This window comes from Chelonia mydas, chromosome 13, assembly GCF_015237465.2.
Source record: "Chelonia mydas isolate rCheMyd1 chromosome 13, rCheMyd1.pri.v2, whole genome shotgun sequence".
Classification (NCBI taxonomy): Eukaryota; Metazoa; Chordata; order Testudines; family Cheloniidae; genus Chelonia; species Chelonia mydas.
In genome coordinates this window covers 31986002-32003511 of record NC_051253.2, presented here as the reverse complement: position 1 = coordinate 32003511, position 17510 = coordinate 31986002, and the positions used below count along the sequence as shown (strand labels likewise).

The 17510-nt window shown below is 46.3% G+C and overlaps 1 protein-coding gene across 5 annotated transcripts in view; it reads left to right on the top strand.

Annotated features, from left to right (window-relative positions):
• Positions 1–17510, top strand: part of CEP250 (centrosomal protein 250) — a 115697-nt gene that overhangs the window by 14136 nt on the left and 84051 nt on the right. For 4 of the 5 annotated variants that reach the window (XM_043526723.1, XM_043526721.1, XM_037915353.2 and 1 more), the window contains exons 6-9: positions 2032–2138; positions 13201–13446; positions 14508–14604; positions 15131–15229. In XM_043526723.1, the coding sequence (XP_043382658.1) occupies positions 2032–2138; positions 13201–13446; positions 14508–14604; positions 15131–15229 (549 nt within the window). Of the gene's footprint in view, positions 1–2031; positions 2139–13200; positions 13447–14507; positions 14605–15130; positions 15230–17510 lie in introns of those variants that run through there. The other variant, XM_043526724.1, reaches the window with a different exon arrangement.

The following is a 17510-nucleotide window of genomic DNA, read 5'->3' as shown; positions in this document are numbered from 1 at the left end:
TATATGATTTTTGAAGGAACAGTAATCCACACTGTGTAGAGTCAAGCACAGAAGTTTATTACGCACAGCACTGGTGGAATGTCACTTTGCTTATTAGGCCCAGAGACACTGCAGAACGATTGATTACAATAGATTATATAGGGTGCTCATTGGGCAGAGAGAAGCGACGGGGTCGGGTTTTCCCAAGCCCCTGGATAGGTTCTAACAGCAAGACAAGATAAGCACAATAAGCCAATGGTCTAAAAGATTACCTAATGGCTCCGCCCATATCGCAAATTAATATATTGCTGAAACACAGGTAATTACCCCCAAACTATGTCTTTTAAAGTGTATAGGTTAAATCCTAATTTTGGGGTCCAGGGGAATGAGGTTGCAGCTCTCCCGGTTGACCAACAGGTACATTCCTGGAGATTTACAGCAAAAAAGCAGTAATTAGTACTTAACAATAACAATTGTTTATAAGTTTACCCTAGCATTTCTGTGGGCTAGGATTGGCATACATCTGTGAGGGGAGGGTGTCATAACTCATGTCAATCATATTAGGCCTCTCCCCGAACGCTGTCTGGGATCTGAGGGGTATTGTACCACTATCTCCTCCCTGCATTAGGGAGTAACCGTGAGGCCTTTTTCAGCGCTTCTTGTGTCTATAACTCGCGATAAGAACATCCAATTATGTTCGGAGTTATGCTGACTCTGCTCACTGACTTGAAACATACAAGGTTATCTGTTTACCCCAGCTTTCTCTTAGCCACGTATTGTTCTCTGTTAGCTAGTCCTCATCCGGGCCTATGTGAAAAGTTCTTAGCAGAAACTGTAGTTAAGATCAACAAGGAGTCCGGTGGCACCTTAAAGACTATCAGATTTATTTGGGCATAAGCTTTCGTGCATCTGAAGAAGTGGTTTTTTTACCCACGAAAGCTTATGCCCAAATAAATCTGATAGTCTTTAAGGTGCCACCGGACTCCTTGTTGTTTTTGTGGATACAGACTAACATGGCTCCCCCCCGATACTTGTACTTAAGATCTTACATCCAGAGCAAATGGATTTTGGCCCTTCAATTTTACAACTACACATCTCTTTACGTGGCACTAAAATCCATTCCGTCAATTTGTCTCATTTCCCTAACGTGCTGTTCTGTTCCTTCCTTATCTTTATTTTGGATACTAGCATTCCAAGTACTGATCCATGAAAGTACTTCCCTTGTGTTAGGGGACCCAGAGGGATGGGGGCTTGCTGAGAAGCCCATCCTCTTTGGTAAATGGGTCGCGGAATGAGGTCTATGCCCATGGGGAAAGGATGCCTTCCAAGGAAAGGAGGCACTTCAGTCCACTTTTAAGAGGTTTGACGTTAAGGCAGCATTATGGAAGGTGCTACTCCAGCAAAGGCAACTGGAGGATTGTAAATTAGAGTTAGGGGTGGTTAAAGATAATTTGGCACTACAAGGTTTGGATTCGGAAGGAGAGTTAACAGGCAGGAGCTGGGAATGGGGACATGGGTAAAGACAAGTTTCGTGTCTGCTTATGCAAAATGTTTACTTCAGCAAATGCAAGGAGTTATGAAATGCTTAGCATAAGTGACTGGGATTATGGAATAGTCCAGTTTCGGCTACATCACTGTTACAATATTGGTGCGTCATGCATACTAAAATATTTCTATATGGGTGGATAATACATATTATTAATATTACATAAATATATATGCTAGGCAGCATATATTCATCAACATCCCTCAAGACTGGCTCTTGGACATCTCTGCAGGGTGAGACAGGATTGTTAAGTGACTATTTTGTTAATCTCCATGGTGGCTGAGGTTTGGGCCTGTTATTAGTTGTGCTCAGGTGGTGGCCCTAGGAAGAACACTCAGAGTAGGTCGTTGGCCTTTCTGTTGGGAATGCTATCAAAGAAGTTCTTTGTGTCTGAGATGGTGACTCTCTCCCTACTGGGAGAAAAGGGCACCTCACATGGTGTGAGTGGTGTGCAGGGGACCAGCACCATGTGGCTGAGCTATTTGCTTTTGTCTCTGCACTTTTAGTTCTTTGACGGGTACTTGAGCTGTGAACATAATCGACTTCTCAGCCTATGGCGGCAGGTGGTGACCTTCCGCCGTCACTTCCTGGAGATGAAGACTGCAACTGACAGGTGAGCAGGAATGGGGACTCAAGCTGTTGAGGAAAAATGGGTGCTTCCCCTCAGACCTTGTTCTGAGCCCTGATGGTGCTGGGTTTACAGTTAAAGGACACAGTGTTCCCTCTGACAGCTGGAAATAAAGGAGATAACTATGTCTTGTTCTGACACTCTCCTTGGAAGACCTGGGTTGCCTTAAGAATCTTATTCTCTGGGCTGGCAGGTATGGGGTCCCAAGCACAGATGGTGGTAGGAATGGGTTAGGATGCCAGAGCATTGTGAAGAATGAACTGGAGGGCAGTGGTGAGGTCTGGGCATATTTTCAAATTGCCTCATTAAAAAGTCAAACTGCTCACTTTCAAAAATGCCTAAAGTACACACCAGTTGTTCAATGATAACGGAAGGGCCTGGATTTTCAAAAGGGCCTAGGTGAGTGAAAGTCAATGAGGGATGGGCATCTAATTCTCTTAGTCATTTCAGCAGATGGAGTTGATTCGTGCAGCTCCCGTTTCCTTCTCCACCTCCTCTGTCGCTCCTCATCCTTCCTCTATTTCTTTAACAGAATCATGAAGGTTAGAGAAAGGAAAGATTCATACGGTTAACCTAGTCCATAGTCAGACTTGTTTGTCTCCATCTGTTTTTCTAGTACTCTCTCTGTTTTATCATTGTAAATATCTCAGTTGGTGGGCTTCCACAGCATCTCTTGGGAGACTATACTAAAGATGAGGACCAGGTCTTCTTAAACATATTTGGAACCAAATGCTGGGTTTGGGCATCCTAGAGCTGGGCGATGTAAGCATACTGAGGACATTGCAGCCACATTAACTCAATAATCCTCCTTATTGTCCGGCCCCATGCGCTGTGAACAGGAAGGCCAAGAAGACAGGATGCTGCAGAATTCTACAGGAGAAAGCCCACAGGATAGAAGAGCAGCCATCTCAATCTCTGGGATCTTTCACAAAGAAAGAAAAGGAGCCATTAAAATGACTCCACTGACCCCTGTGCAAATAATACCTAATGGTCAAGAGCATGAAAGGCAAATGGGAAAGAATCAGCATAGGAACTTTGTCCTAATCCATTGTGATGTGGACATTGCTCAAAACCCACCGATGTAGTTTCTGGCCCTGGCACATGCCCATGCCTGAAAAGTAACTGATGGGAAAGATATCTGAGGACATCAGGTACTGCTGGAATTGCCCAGCCACAACTAACTCTTTCCCAGAAGAGGAAGATTGCTCATAGGTAGATAAGTGATAGCACTGTCAATATTGATCAGTAAGGGGGGCTTGATAGTCTTGATCCTGTGATGATAAGGATCATATAAGCAGCAAGTTACCTATATAGAGAAAAGAGAGTTAGTATACTGGCCTTCATCAGCCAGAAGGTGCATGGGCCTCACTTGCAGGATGTATCCGGAATTAGTCACGGTACCTCCAGAACCACAGTTGGCTGTAGGAGCTGAAAGTCAAGCAGAGAAAATTTTGCATTTGTTTCCTTAAGACGGAGGTGGGCAAACTACGGCCTGCAGGCCACATCCGACCCGTGAGCTCCTGGTTGGAGAGGCTAGCCCCTGGCCCCTCCCCTGCTATCCCCCTTACCCTGCAGCCACGCCGCCACATGGGCAGCGCAACTAGCTCCAGGCGGGTGACGTGGCTTCCAGTCCTGCTGCTCTGAGCGACATGGTAACGGGGTGGGGGGGGCAGGCTGTTGGATAAGGGGCAGGGGGTTCCTGGGGGCAGCCAAGGAGCAGGGGGGGTTGGATAGGGCGTGGGGCCCCAGAGGGGGCAGTTAGGGGTGGGGGGTCCCAGGAGGGGGCAGTCAGGGGATAGGGAGCAGGGGGGGTTGCATAGGGGGTGGGGTCCCAGGGGGGCAGTCAGGGGGCGGGAAATGGGAGGGGGCAGATGGGGGCGGGGGGTCAGGCTGTTTGGGGAGGCACAGCCTTCCCTACCCGGCCCTCCATACAGTTTCGCAACCCCAGTGTGGCTCTCAGGCCAAAAAGTTTGCCCACCCCATGCCTTAAGACATTGCTCGGTAACTATGAAAACAAAATAACATACATTCTTCATGGTGAGGAAATTTCTATTCTGTCTGATGGGAGACAGTCTAGATATTATGCTTTAGTCAGACACAAGTTGTTTGGCTCAATATAGGGGTAGCTGGTGAAATTTACATGTCCTGTGTTGTACAAGAGGTCAGACTAGATGGTCTCATCTGGTCTTAACTCTGTGAATCAAGAATAGCTTGCCTACTCGACAACTGGCATTGCTTTACTAAGTTGGACTTTACAGACACCACGGTTGGAGACTAGGTAACCTCCATGTCCTGCGCACCCCTGGTGTAAGACTTTTAAAAAATTTTTTCAATCAGTCTCAGGAGTGGACTTCTGCCACCGGTGCCACACCTATCGTCCCCTGCTCCATATGTCAGGGGGAGTCTGTAAACCATGGAGGCCTATGAGAGTGAGATATTGGACCAGAGGTGGCCAAACTATAGTCCACGGGCCACTTCGGCCCTTGGGACCGTCCTGCCCAGCCCCTGAGCTCCTGGCCTGCGACGCTAGCCCCCAGCCCCTCCCCCGCAGCCTCAGCTCGCTGTGCCGCCAGTGCAGTGCTCCAGGCAGCAGGGCTGTGAGCTCCTGGGGCAGTGCAGCAGCAGAGCCCGGCCTGACCCAGTGCTCTGTGCTGCACGGTGCCATGGCTGGCTCCAGCCAGGCAGCGTAGCTGTAGCACTGCCAGCCATTGGTGCTCCAGGCAGCATGGTAAGGGGGCGGGGGGGGGGTTGGATAGAGAGCAGAGAAGATCGGGGGGGGGCGGGGCAGTCAGAGGGCGGGGAACAGGGGGTTGGATGGTGGCAGGGGTCACGGGGGGCAGTCAGGAAGGAGAGGGGGGTTGGATGGGGTGGGGGGGACAGTCAGGGGCAGGGGTTCCGGGGGCGGTCAGGGGACAGGGAGAAGGGGCGGTTGGATGGGGCAGGGGTCCCTGGGGGGCAGTCAGGAAAGAGAGGAGGGGTTGGATGGGGCGGCAGGTGGCAGTCAGGGGCGTGGAGTTCGGGGATGGTCGGGGACAGGGAGCAGGGGGTGGTGGATGGGGCAGGAGTCGCGGGGGGCCGACAGGGAACAGGGGGGTTGGGTGGGGTAGGAGTCATGGGGGGGCCGTCAGGGGGTGAGAAGCAGGGGGGTCGGATAGGGGTCGGGGGCAGGGCCATGCCTGGCTGTTTGGGGAGGCACAGTCTCCCCTAACCGGCCCTCCATACAATTCTGAAAACCTGATGTGGCCCTCAGGCCAAAAAGTTTGCCCGCCCCTGCATTGGACAAAGGCGTTTAGAAGTCACTGAATTAATAGCTGAGGACAAAAGAAAATGATACAATTCCACAAGGCCATTAATAGAGTAATTTGAGTACTTCAGAGCCATCTGGAAATTGACAGGTTTCATTTTACCTTCAAGAATAAAATAGATTAATTGGTCCAACCATAAAGGTGTGTCAGACCCCAAAGTGTAGGAGGGAATGGTCAGTCTATGAAAAAGGTGTAATCTTCACTCCCAGGCCAAACACCAGATCTAGAACATGGCCAACTATATGTGCTGAGCTAAAAACCACTTGGGACAGCTCCAAGAGTTTCATGGCCCTAGATACAATACAGTCTAGATGGAGCTACTGTAAGGTTGGTGCATAACTGGTTGGAAAGCCATTCCCAAAAAGTGGTTCACAGTCAAGCTGGAAGGGCATATCAAGTGGAGTATCACAGAGATCAGTTCTGGGGCCAGTTCTGTTCAATATCCTCATCAGTGATTTAGGTAATGGAATAGAGAGTACACTTTAAAGCAGGGGTCTCAAACTCCTGGCCGCTGGCCATCTGTGGCCCGAGAACCTCCCCACTGTGGCCCACGGAGGAGAGACTCATGCAGCCACGCTGCTGACTCTGTCTGCTGCAGGCACCACCCCCCGCAGCTCCCATTGGCTGGGGGAGAGGGGCAGAGATACCATCACTAGTCGCTAGGCAGAGTCAGCCATGGAGGCAGTGTCACTTTTTTCCACAATGAATATAAACCAGTCAAAATACTGAACGTAACTATCTGACGCACACCTTGCTGCAATCCTGAAGATTTCAACTGCTCAGTCACTGAGGCCAAACATCAACAAATTGACAGAACTGAAGCGTTGCCAGGTGTCTGGCAAACACTAAAAAAACTCTGGCAGGCAAAGAATTGTATAAAGTTGTATGACAGTTTCATTATTTCTAAGAAATTCGAAATAAAAAATACAAGATAAATGTTTTGTTTTCTGAACACCGTCTTCAGTGACATTATTGGCCCTCTGGGAGGATTTGAGGACTGGCACTGGCCCTAAGGTAAATTGAGTTTGAGACCCCTGCTTTAAAGTTTGCAGATGATACCAAGCTGAGAGGAGTTGCAAGTGCTTTGGAGGATAGGATTAAAATTAAAAACTGATCTGGACAAACTGGAGAAATGGTCTGAAGAAAATAGAATAAAATTCAATAAGGGCAAATGCAAAGTACTCCACTTAGGAAGGAACAGTCAATTGTACACGTACAAAATGAGAATGACTGCCTCGGAAGGAATATTGCAGAAAGGGATCTGGGGGTCATAGTGGATCACAAGCTAAATATGAGTCAACAGTGTAACACTGTTGCAAAAAAAGCAAACATAATTCTGCGATGTATTAGTTGGAGTGTTGTAAGCAAGACATGAGAAGTAATTCTTCTGGTGTACTCCATGCTGATACAGCCTCAACTAGAGTGTTGTGTCCAGTTCTGGGCACCACATTTCAGGAAAGATGTGGGCAAATTGGAGAAAGTCCAGAGAAGAGCAACAAAAATGATTAAATGTTTAGAAAACATGATCTGTGAGAGAGAAGGCTGAAAAAATTGTGTTTGTTTAGTCTGGAGAAGAGAAGACAGAGAGGGGACATAATAGTTTTCAAGTACATAAAAGGTTCTTACAAGGAGGAGGGTGAAAAATTGTTCTTGTTAACCTCTGAGGATAGGACAAGAAGCAATGGGCTTAAATTGCAGCAAGGGCAGTTTAGGTTGGACATTAGGAAAAACTTCCTAACTGTCAGAGTAGTTAAGCACTGGAATAAATTGCGTAGGGCGGTTGTGGAATCTCTGTCATTTGAGCTTTTTAAAAGCAGGTTAGACAATTACCTGTCAGGGTTGGTTTAGCTAATACTTAGTCCTGCCATGAGGGCTGGACTAGATGATCCCTCGTGGTCCCTTCCAGTCCTATGAGTCTAAAGATATCATGGCTGCCATAGAATCGTAGAGTTAACCTAGTAAAAATATGGACATTGAAGTCACTGAGAACAGTGACTCCAGTGCCATTGCAGAAAGAGGAATCCAGTAAACTCAGTCAGGGATTCCGGTGCAACATGCAATCTATATTTTAATGTTATATCCAAAATCTATGTTAAAAGAACATGAAATTTTCAACATCAAGGACTCGGAAGATAATTGCCTGTGCAACCTAAATTCAACACCCTAGTGCGTATGCATTATGATACAGTCTTTAATTACATTTTTGCATACTGTTTTTCCCACAGGGCCCCTATGTCATGCAGTCCAAGGATGGACAGTGCTTTGGGAATGAATTAGGTGTATAGTAAAGGAGGTTGTTCGTAGGACTCCTGCCTCATTTGTTGTAGAAGTTGAAGGTGTATAGTGAATGAGGCAGAAGACTGTAAGAAGAGAATGAAGCGTTTCGGGGAAATGGATTCTATCCTTGCCTTTTCCACAGAGTTCCTGTGGGATTCTGGGCATGTCACAAACCAGATGGTCAGTAATTCTGTGTTCCTTATTTTGTGGGCGCCCGACTTCAGACACATGGAGTTTGATTTGCAGAAGTACTGAGTACCCTCAGCTGCAGCTGAAGTCAATGGGAGCTGTGCTTGGAACATACAGAGTGCTGTAAACTTTTGAAAAATCAGGCTTTAGGCATCTCAGATTGATTGAGAGTTTTGTGCCTCACTTCCTTACCTATAAAATGGGGATAATACCGCCTCACCTCACAGAAGTGGATCAGAAGTCAATTAATTAATGTTTGTAAAACACCAAAGTAATATGGTGAGAGGACCATAGAAAAACCCATGAGGAAATTAGTAATTTTATATTCACTGCAGGGTTTTGATGCTTTGTAGTAAATGCATAGGCCACTCAGTAATAGTGAAGATAAAAATCTTAAATGGTTGCCAGTGGGCCATCCATACGTGAAGGAGGAATATGTAATCATAGTTAAAGACTATATCGTAATTCATATGTGCAAGGGGATTGAATTAAAGTTTTGCACAGGCAACCATAATTCAGATGTTTCCTAACATTTGAGTGCTTGATTATGCAACCTTAACATTCTTTTAATTGATTTTTGTATTTGTAATTTATTGGATTTCTGAAAAAGCAAACTGAAAAGAGAGAAATTCCATCATGTGGCATCATATTGACACCCGCATGGATCACTGATGGGGTTGGAATCTTTATATCCACCGCACAGACTTCTACCACTTGAGCTAATGGAGTAACTGGCAACAATAGTAGATTTTCATCTTCTGAACACAGAGGGGGTTGAGGTGCACACTTTGCCAGGGGTTTCACAGATATTTGCTGACAGCAGAAGACTGGTGAGACCCTGGCAGAATCTTGCGTTCCATTCCAGACTCTGGAAGAAGAATTCTGTAGTGGGTACAGATCGTTTTGCCTGTGTCTCTTCCAGTTCTGTGTCCCTTCTCTCCCAGTCTCCACTCACCCTGATTTCTCATCCTCATCCCAGCCTCTTTGACCAGCCAGTCCTACTCTCCTCTCCAGACTTCTCTTTGACATTTGAATTTTTCTGCCCCCACTGTAGCTCCCAGATCCATTCTCCCCTTTGGCTTCATGCCCTCAGTCTTCTTGCTAAGCTAGTTCCAACCTTCCACAACCCTCAACTCCTTGTCAGATCCATCTTCCACCCTGCTCCCACTGATTCTAGTCCCTTTCCTTGCTCTGTCATTCTCAGTCTCCTCCTGTGCCCCACACCAAGCTCCCAGGTCTATTCTTCCCAACCAGGTTCCTTGTTCAAATCTACTCGCTCCTCTCCCCTTCTATTTTAGCAGGCTCAGCTCCCCCGACCCCTCTGTATTCCAGTCCTAGGCATGCTGCTTCCACCTTATCCTCCATGCTTCCATGCTGTCTGGGTACCTGCTGGGGGAGCATTGAGAACACAAGAGAGACTGTCTCACTGCACCCGGTTCCTGTGCTTAGCACCACAGTGGTCCCCTGGAGCAGTAATTGTATGGAAACAAGTCCTGCTCAGTCACTGCACCCCTTGGCTGAAGTATGCTCAGTACAGACAGAATCTTCTGAGAATTTAGCTGCCAAACTCTAAGAAGTCTCTGAGAGAATGAAAACTGAGGATTTTTCACCCCCAAAGGCTTATAACTTGTTTACATTTGGGTAGCTTTTCACAGGGAAAGCAAAAGGCACATCTTTGACCCCAGGGTAACCTCCAAATTTTAAGACCTTGCTGCAAAGCCATGGAGGTTCTAAAGCAGTGGTGGGCAACCTGCGGGCTGCATGTGGCCCGTCAGGGCAATCCGCTGGTCAGCCGTGAGACAGTATTTACATTGGCCGTCCGTAGGCATGGCCGCCCGCAGCTACCAGCGGCCACGGTATGCTGTTCCTAGCCAATGGGAGCAGCAGGAAGCGGCAGCTAGCCCACGCTGCTTCCTGCAGCTCCCATTGGCCAGGAACGACGAACTGCAGCCAAAGGGAGCTGCGGGCGGCCATGCCTGCGGACGGTCAATGTAAACACTGTCTCACGGCCCACCAGTGGATTACCATTCACTGAGCTGTGTCTATTGTCATGGGCATACATGCCTTAGTATCCTTGTAGAGTCTGCCAGATGCTGTTACTGTGCTTTGTCGACAATAAACCTGGCCGGGTGCCTTCATACCTTAGTGGATCTTGTGGTCATTGAGCGGTTCGCTTGAGGTCTGCTGTGCCAGCTACCTGCGCAGAGCTGGGACAGCATACAGAGGGAATACACATAATTATATTTCCCACAAATTAGGGGGAAACCCCTCCCAAAGCCCTTACAGAGGTGGATTTTAGAAACACGTCCCCTGATCTTTTTAAATTTTCCGCTATAAGTCAGATTTGAAATGACACTAGCTGGATGTAGGTCAGGCTCAATGGCCACTGCATATACCTGTGGGTCAGTCAGTTGCAGTGATAAATGGCAGGCTTGAAAGCCTCTTGGCCACTCTGTCTGTGGCATGCACAGTGTAACCCTAAGGCTCACATGCCAAACAGAACTCTCTTGTGGATACTGTGTTCAGTTTTGCGCTCCCCAAGGGGCAATAGATGCCATGTGCTAGCTGGAATATATCTTGAGAAATTGAGATCATTGTGGGCAGGATTGAAGCCATGCTTGATCCCCAGTTCTGGGCAAAAAAACGGCTGGTAGAATCTGTCAACCTTAGGAAAAGCTGGGGCGGGGGAGGTTCAGGGGGCACAGTATCCCCTGAGTTAAATGACCAGATGTGTTAGCTTCAGTAGAATAAAGGGGCCCAGAGCATCAACGGTATTAACCTGATCCTGTCACTGTACGATATTAACAGTTTTAAACAAAATTTGGAGTTCGAAATGCTTAGACCTTGGCCTGCTTAGTACCATGGCAAGTACAACATTAAAAATGCTTTTAAACTTTATTAAAGATACAAAAAAAGGAAAAACGGTTAAAGGAATTAAGTGTAAAGTATTAAGCCAGGCTTTCATTTTAACTATCCTTTATTCTAGTGGTTCTCAAACTTTTATATTGGTGACCCCTTTCACACAGCAAACCTCTGAGTGTAACCTTATAAATATATAAAAAATGTGTTTTTAATGTAACACTGTTATAAATGCTGGAGGCAAAGTGGGGTTTGGGGGTGGAGGCTGACAGCTCGCAACCCCTCACATAAAACCTTGTGACCCCCTGAGAGGTCAAGACCCCCAGTTTGAGAACCCCTGCTTTATTTCATTTCCCCTTTAACTGTAGAGAGTCCTTACAAGGAGAAAAACCCCTGTTTGACAGTCTCTAAAATGGTATTAGAGATGGTGGTAACGTTCCTTCTGGGGAAAAAGTTAATTGAGATGGGCTGGAGTTGTTTTTAAAGTCAGATCTTGCTTCTTTGAAGACAAAACCAGACAAACACATGCAAAGGGGGAAAAAAAAGAACAGCTTCTGTCTTTTTGATGGTGACTCTCACTTGCGATCTCATTGCTGGAGAAACACTAGTGAAAGCATTGCTCTGCTCAGCCACTCAGAGACCTGGTAAACTTTTACAAGCATCAGACTGTTTCAGGCATTGCTGTTAGCCAGCTCCTTGTGCACTGGCTTTACGCAGTGGTACAAAATGTACAGTCTTGGCCAGCTAAGCGAGTCTCTTATTAAACAGTAGACAAAAGGGAACAGAAGAAATAAGGTGGGGAAGGAAAAGGACACAGGAGGGATAGGGTGACAGCAAGAATCAAGGTCTCCCATCCCAGGTGGTATTCATGATTTAACCAAAGCTTGTGGAGGTGGTGATGTCATCTGTGTCCCTCTCTCTGGCCCAGTCTGGTCAGGATATCTCCACAATCAGGACAGTGAAGGCCCAGTGGTGAAAATGCGTATCCTGGAATTCCAGGAAATAGTGGTGGTAGCAGCCATGATGGTAGAGCTCACTCCTTCCAGTCCACCCACCTCCCAATCAGTCAGCATCCACTAATTCAGCCTTCCGCTTTTCTTCTGAAACAATTTTATGTGACAGCTTGTTGTGACAATTCACAAACCTCTACCCATTTTCCACCAGATAAGCTCATAATTGGAGTAGGATTGCTAGGTTCCAATTATTACAACAGACTCCAAATTTGGTTCACTAGCCCTACTCTCTGCCCCCAGATGTCAAAGCAGTCAAAGTAACTATGTGGATTTTAGGGCACTTTAGAGTAGTCCTTTAAACAGAAAGCTGTTCTTAACCTTAACTATAGCAGAGTTGTACAAGAGGGTGTGTTGGGCAACCTTAACTGTATGCCTGTAATTAGCCCCATCTTAACTTAATCCCTGGATTTGCACACAGCCAGTCTAATTTTTGGGCAGGAGACCTTCTGTATTTTCACAACCTCCTCTGCTCCTCATGTGCCTCATACCACACCATACACCCTGCTGGAGACAAGTACATACATATAAATTTCCTGCCATGTTTCCCAACTAAGGAGCTTATAACACTTTTGTAATTGGAATTTGAGGAACAAGCCACTGGTCAAACCTGTGGAAATTGTTAGCTGCAGAAACCTGAAAGTTCCAACTTTTTCCTTACAACACAGGGAAATTAGATTGGGGAGAACTCTCTTAGTATCAGTGTAGAAATTAAAGTTGCTAAATCAAGCACTCAACCAGAAAATCCCAAAGTTCAGGTTTCGCCCATGAATCTTTGCCATGTTGCACACATGTAATGCTTTAACAAAGGAAACAATACTAGAAAAACATGATGTATCTATAATGAGGCGAAGTCAATACTTCAGGAAGTAGCTTAGCTTTTGGGATTTCCTGATTTTTAGTGTAGATCACCTTTAATGGTATAATAATACAGGATTTTTGCATTCAGGTTTTTAGCTGTGTGTTTGTTTTGTTTGGGTTTTTTGGAGGAGTGGGGGTTGTGCAAAAAGAAAATGTATGCAAGCCATTAGATGCTTCTCTGTCCCTGTCTGAATGTTTCACAATTTTAGTATATTTTTCTTTACAACGTTCCTGTGAGGTAGAGAAGTGCTTTATCCCCATTTTGCAGATGGGGAATTGAGACACAGGAAGTCTGTGGCAGAGCTGGGAATTAAAGCTGGGTCTCCCTAGTCCTAGACTAGCACTGAAACATCCTCTTCTTCCTTAGTTGATTACAAACCAGATCACTGATCCTCTAAGTATCTGAGATGGCTGAACAGCTTTGGAAAATGTGAATACTGATCTTCGACAATGGGTTGTAATTGTCATGCTGTGACATGGTTAAAAGGTGAATTTGCAGATGAAAGTGTTCTTGAGGATTTATTTTACTATTTTATTCTGCTTTAGGGACTTGTCAGCACTGAAGGCAGACCAGATAAGACTTTCTGGATCAATACTTGTCAGCTGCTTCCATCTAAGTTCTGGTACACGGCACTGGGAGTCGAACACTTTGGAAAGATCTGCCCCAAGGGATCAGACACAGCAGCTTTGTGCCAGGGCTCAGGAGCTGGAGAAGGAAGTATACCAGAAAACCCAAGAAGTGATGTGCTTGCAGGTCAAAGGGAATATAGAGAAAGAGGAGCTTCAGGGCAGGTAAATTAGTCTTAAAAACCCCACACACCTTTTGGGGAATGTTTCTCACCATTTATCACAGAGGCCTTTGGATTCAATCTGTATTCTCCTTCAAAGCACAGCCACTTCGTACTGGGCTTGTTTTTTGAAATGGTATCTGCTGTTGGCTTTAAAAAGAAATAGGCATAGAGGAGCGTGAATGTAAAGAAAATGGGCTCTCTGAGTGAGATGAACCTGGGAGTAATAGTGTGTGTGGAAACGGGGGTTTTCTTGGAGGGTGGGAGGCAAAGCTGGGTTTACAGTTACAATAGAACCTTAGAGTTACGAACACCAGAGTTACGTACTGACTGGTCAAGCACACAACTCATTTGGAATCGGAAGTATGCAATCAAGCAGCAGCAGAGACCAAAAAAAAAAAAAAGGAAACACAGTACAGAATTGTGTTAAATGTAAACTACTAAAAAAGAAGGGGTGGGGGGGGGAGTTTAAAGAAAAGATTTGACAAAGTAAGGAAACTATTTCTGTGCTTGTTTCATTTAAAGCAAGATAGTTAAAAGCATAATTTTTATTTTGCATAGAAAAGTTTCAAAGCTTTAAGTCAATGTTCCGTTGTAAACTTTTGAAAGAACCATAACGTTTTGTTCAGAGTTACAAACATTTTAGAGTTACGAACAACCTCCATTCCCGAGGTGTTCGTAACTCTGAGGTTCTACTGTAATGTAATTAAAGAGAAATGATGACCAGTGTAAAGGGACCGGTTCTGGCCCCCACCACAGTGCAATGCTATGGTAACCAGACCTATGCTGCAAGGGGCTGGAGAGAGAATCTCCACAGTGCAGACGCTGCATGGGGCTGCCACTTATACTGCCCCCTTGCAAGCTCAGATGCAGGGACATGTTGGGGGCATCTACACAGTGCTCAAAGTTACAGGGTTCCTGGGCTGTGACACAGCCCGTAATCAGCCCTTCATGGGGCTGCTATAACTTACCATACCAGAACCACAGAGCACCTCAGAATCCTGAAGGCCCGAAGGTGGCTTAAAGCTAAGCTTTTGGAATATTGCACAGACTTTTTCTTCTCAGGGTGATGGAGCTCTCAGCCTTGCTGGCGCAGTCCCAGAAGCAGAATGAGGAGAAAGAAATGACCGTGAAGACTCTTAGTGACACGATGGAGATTCTGGTGTGTGAGAAATTTGTGGAAAAGCAACCCAACAGCTATTGGGTTTGAGCTGTGTTTTTCCCCCAGCCTCACCATAAAGAGTTGTGGCTTCCTCCATATATGGGAACATAAGGCACTTTGCCTAAATGTGTGTTTCGTGGTTGGCAGCTGAAGGCTGGGCAGTGGCAGGGGAACTGCGTGCACATCTAATCCAGCATCGGAGAGCTTGTAACAGAATGTTTCACCTCAGGCACTTGTAATCCAGTTAGGTCAGTGACCAGAGACTGTCAGCATATGACAGACAGCTTCTCTTTTTATCCAGAATGACTTGTTGGCCTGTCTCATTCAGAGTTATCAGGTGTTCACATTGAAGTTGGTGTCCTTGTTCATTTCAGCAGAGAAGATAAGGATTGAATGGGCCAGGAAGAGTAATGTACCCTTTCATCCCGAGAGCTGGCCCTTCTTTTCGGAGTTGAGGCACAGTGACAAGTCAGTGCTAGGGCAGATGGAAATGCTCCAACTCATCCTTTCTTTATTCTGTTTCTAGGAGGCCAGTCGGGTGGCGGTAGAATATAACGCTTCACTGACCAAGAATGCCAAAGAAGAGACCCTTTCCCTTCATCAGGTGATAAAAGACATAACTCAGGTAAATAAAATGTTCTGGCACTATAGCCATTCTGCTACAGAAATATCTGGGAAAGGCATAGGAAGTGCACAATATATGTGTACATGTCCAAAGGCCAGAAATCTGGGAAAAGACCTTGACTTGGAAAATCTAACTTCTCACATCTCACCTGCCTGTAAGTTGCCTTTCACTGTGGGCCAGATCCTGTAGACTTTGCTTAGACCTTACTCAGGCAAACGTTGAAGTCACTGGGAGTTTTGCCTGAGAAGGAATGTAGGGGTCAAGTCGTGTCTTTTTGGAACATTACCAGTATTTTTTTTTATCCTTATCCTGGCTTTGCTGAAGCACTTGTTCAGCCTTCTGCCTTAATAACTTCTTGAATAAAGGAATGAAAGAAAACTAGTAATTTTCACACAGGAGCAGTATAGCATGCTGCATCCAGTAGTGGTCAAAACCTGATGCTTCTGACTGGGTGCTGTGCACCACTCACATAATGTGCTGCAGGAGTGACGTGTATCCTTACCTTTTTATTTCCTGGTTTTCAGATGTTTAAGTTTAGCTTCTCTTCATATTTTTGAAGGGCACAAGGGCAACCTTAACTCTGTGTTAATGATGTTTTGGGGGCAGTTAATTTCCTTAGTTAAAAAAACAGTTGGCATCCCCACGTTCCACTGCCTCTGACTCCTTGGCAACAATTGCCCTGGCCACAGAATGCACTGGCTGTGTTTTAGTGCCTTCGCTGCTCCTGCATTATCTCATCTCATCTCTTTGCCTCTCCAGCCCAGCCCAGTCCTCCCTCTTCAAAGTGCTAGTCATTAAACTGGGTTTTCAAAAACAGTGTTTGGATGGTCCCTTAAACCCTTTGCACTGCTCCAGTGCCTCCAACCTTCTTCCCTCCAGCTCGTCCATTTCTCTGACCGTCCTCCCCACACCCTCATTTCCCCAAGGCTGCAACTGCCTGCTAGCTCCACCCTCTTCCTTGCCATCACATGTCCCTGGCCATGGAGAGGAGGGCAGGTAGTGGGGTCTGAGGAGTGCATGTAATAGCTGGATAGGTCCATCAATGGCTATTAGCCAGAATGGGCAGGGATGGTATCCACAGCCTCTGTTTGCTAGAAGCTGGTAATGGGCGACAGGGGATGGATCGCTTGATGATTACCTGTTCTATTCATTCCCTCTGAAGCACCTGGCATTGGCCACAGTTGGAAGACAGGATACTGGGCTAGATGGACCTTTGGTCTGACCCAGTATGGCTGTTCTTGAGACAAGAAGGGGCAGGTAAGGTGAGTTGAGATCCAGATCCCTACCCCAGATCTGTGCGTAGTGTGTGGGACGGGTCTCTACACACATGTGTTCACCAGAGGAGGCTCAGAGGGGAGTGACATGCCCCATTGATCTCAATGAAATGTTCTCAGATGGATGAGAATACCCCATGGAGATGAATACCGCCTGAAATAATAGTTCAGAGAGGTGTGAACTTAGGACGTAAACTCACTGTGCTGCTCAAGTTCAGTGGCTGCATCACGTCACTTTGGGCCACCCAGTTAAACTGACTCAGCAACTCAGCCTTAGCCCTGGTCTACACTAGGATTTTAGGTCGAATTTAGCAGCGTTAAATCAATGTAAACCTGCACCTGTCCACACGATGAAGCCCTTTATTTCAACTTAAAGGGCTCTTAAAATTGATTTCCTTACTCCACCCCTGACAAGTGGATTAGCGCTTAAATCAGCCTTGCCGGGTCGAATTTGGGGTACTGTGGACACAATTCGACGGTATTGGCCTCCGGGAGCTATCCCAGAGTGCTCCATTGTGACTGCTCTGGACAGCACTCTCAACTCAGATGCATGATTGTTTGCCGTTGCTCTGACACAGGGAGGGGCGACTGATGACACGGCTTACAGGGTTGGCTTACAGGGAGCTAAAATCAACAAAGGGGGTGGCTTTACATCAAGGAGTATTTCAGGCAGGACTTCACGGAGGGTTCCAATAAGAAATGGTGCACCTAAGTTATTGTTCTTATTGGAACAAGGAGGTTAGTCTGGCCTCTGATTGATACATGGCTAGATTTACCTCGCTGCACCTTCTCTGTGAGTGACTGCAGTGTGACCTAGAGGAATGAGTCCCCTAGACGGCGGGCGGGGAGGGGGTTTGCAAATGAGTACAAAACAAATCTGGTCTATTTCTTGTTTTGATACACTCCATCTATCTTTTACATCTTTGGCTGGCAGCAGACGGTGCAGAAGGACTGCATGCCATCCACATCTCATGGCTGCTTCGCAGAAGATGGTACAATAGGACTGC